Source organism: Habropoda laboriosa, unplaced genomic scaffold (assembly GCF_001263275.1).
Source record: "Habropoda laboriosa isolate 0110345459 unplaced genomic scaffold, ASM126327v1 scaffold376, whole genome shotgun sequence".
Taxonomy (NCBI): Eukaryota; Metazoa; Arthropoda; class Insecta; order Hymenoptera; family Apidae; genus Habropoda; species Habropoda laboriosa.
In genome coordinates this window covers 179812-181943 of record NW_017100518.1, presented here as the reverse complement: position 1 = coordinate 181943, position 2132 = coordinate 179812, and the positions used below count along the sequence as shown (strand labels likewise).

Here is a 2132-nt window from a genome sequence, read left to right as displayed (position 1 = left end):
CAACCTTATAAAAGTATTATTCAAGACTCACATCAGAAATAGGGCAATGTTGTACAACTTTACTTATGCATTTAATGAGTCGAATATAAAGGTTAAATTAAATTGATACTAATTAATATTTTAGCATGTAGTTGAAGAAAACACTTGTCTTCACCTGCACTTTTGTTAAAGACATATAATATTTGTTCAAGTTTCTTTATAGATTACTATGTTATTTTATGAATTTTAAGCTCACTTGTTTTAAAAATAAACATTGTGTTCTATATGCCAGTAAATCCCATTATCAAAGACTTTTAAAGTCTCTGATCTGACATCTACATATTTCTGTGACATAAGTCTTCACACTTTTCTATAATACTTCAACCTGATATGAAGTTGGTGAGTTATTAGTAGTTAAAATATGACTATTTGCTTCACACATCCTCTTCACCCCCATGAAAGTAACACAATGACTAATTAGTAGCGTACAATGCAATCTAATTACACTTCTATAGAAAATTAACAAACAGTAACTACAATGTTTTCTATAATGTATGTAGCAATTTTTTTTTCAGATATTTGCATAAAATAACAGAAAAACACTGGGAAAATAAAGAAGTTCAGATGTATTGGGAAAATATGAAAAAGTGAGAAAAATATATTCTTTTTACTCTACCATACATGCTATATACATTATAATCATGTTAAACATGTTAAATGTAGAATTGTGTAATAAACTTTCTTAGTCAAACTATATTTTTAATATATACAACATTATAAAATAGAAATATTTTGGCATAATAAACTATAAATGCAGTCATTAGATGTATTTTCTTGGAAGATATGGACTCATTGTCAGACATGTACTTCACAAAATTTGAGTATTTTAAAAAACATCAGATCTTATTCTCAGTGATTAAGCATTGATCTGCTATAAGCAGCAGGTATATAATCATCTTCACCAGGTTTAATTTGGTATGTCAACTCGTACATTAATATTGTTATAAGTGAACCCAAAATAGGTTTGTGGTATATTTGTTGTAATTCAAAACCTTTCTTAAGACATAATTCTCTTCCACCTTCTGTATATTCTGAGGCAACAAGATTAGTACAACTGTATCCTTGGTCAACAGCAAATTGGACAGCAACATTTATAAGGCACGATGCTATTCCTTTCCTTCTATACTGCTGATGTACATAAAGTCTTTTGATCCATGCACCTTTGTCTAATCTGTAGCTTTTACATAAGGCAACAGTTCCTACAATCCTTTTAACCTGAGATGAAATATCAATGTTTGAATCACGAAACTGTTGCTCTGTCATTATGATGTAATGTATATTCTTTGGATTATGTGTCATTATATATGGTTCAAATGCTTCAGCTACCCAGAAGCACGAAAAGGCATTAGACATGTAAACCCTGTTATGATAAATTAAGAAGCTTTTAATTTATCATTCTATATGAATTCTACATAAAAATAAATTTTTGAAATTATAGAAACTAAAGATAGCTCCATAAGGTTATTGAAATACATAGAAAATTAATAAAACAAAATATAATTTATTTTAACTTCTTAATATTATTTAAAAACATAAATATAAAGAATCTGTACCTTGGTATATTAGAAACTTCTTCATTAACTTCCATAGCTTTCGCAGTGAAACCTATGTAAGTTCCAACATACACAAGACAAATAACAAGAGGAATAACTAAGAGGCATACTGTTAAGGGTAGTCCAAAGAAAATGAACATTATAGCAGCAAATAATATCATCAATTGGAATGTTAATTCTTTAAAGATAATTCCAAAATACGTCGTATTTAAGGAAGACATAATGCCTGCTTTTATTAATTCTTTGCAATTGATTTCATCACCTGGTTTATAACTTCGTATTACTATAATATGACTCATTTTGAACAATATTTATTTACTTCACTGTGCAAATTGTATACATAATAAATGACAAATATAAATTAAATTTAAAAATTAATATACCACGAGGTTATGATGTTTCCGATGTTTCCGCCATCTGTAGTTAATGCAACATCAAATTAATATACATGTGTATGTACTCAACAGGTCCAACATTAAGCATGTTTTTTTATTTAAAAACTGAGTAGTTTTAGATATATCTTTTTTATAGATATGAAAT

At 27.8% G+C, this 2132-nt stretch overlaps 2 protein-coding genes across 6 annotated transcripts in view; one reads left to right on the top strand and one right to left on the bottom strand.

The window, feature by feature from the left end:
* Nucleotides 1-630, top strand: part of LOC108576519 (L-galactose dehydrogenase-like) — a 3586-nt gene extending 2956 nt beyond the window's left edge. For all 5 annotated transcript variants that reach the window (XM_017939528.1, XM_017939529.1, XM_017939531.1 and 2 more), the window contains one exon: nucleotides 555-630. In XM_017939528.1, the coding sequence (XP_017795017.1) occupies nucleotides 555-630 (76 nt within the window). The remainder of the gene's footprint in view (nucleotides 1-554) is intronic.
* A 258-nt stretch (nucleotides 631-888) lies between these two features.
* Nucleotides 889-1891, bottom strand: LOC108576516 (probable N-acetyltransferase CML3). The gene is made up of 2 exons (XM_017939523.1): nucleotides 1593-1891; nucleotides 889-1399 (listed from the first exon to the last, which is right to left on the bottom strand). The coding sequence occupies exons 1-2, from the start codon at nucleotides 1889-1891 to the stop codon at nucleotides 889-891; spliced, it is 810 nt and encodes a 269-aa protein (XP_017795012.1).
* Between the last annotated feature and the right edge of the window lie 241 nt (nucleotides 1892-2132).

Excerpts from the sequence above, each read along its gene's own strand:
- LOC108576516 (XM_017939523.1), bottom strand. The coding sequence starts at position 1,891 with ATGAGTCATATTATAGTAATACGAAGTTATAAACCAGGTGATGAAATC. Across the intron at positions 1,400-1,592 it reads GAAGTTTCTAATATACCAAG|GGTTTACATGTCTAATGCCT; the intron begins GTACAGATTCTT and ends TTATCATAACAG.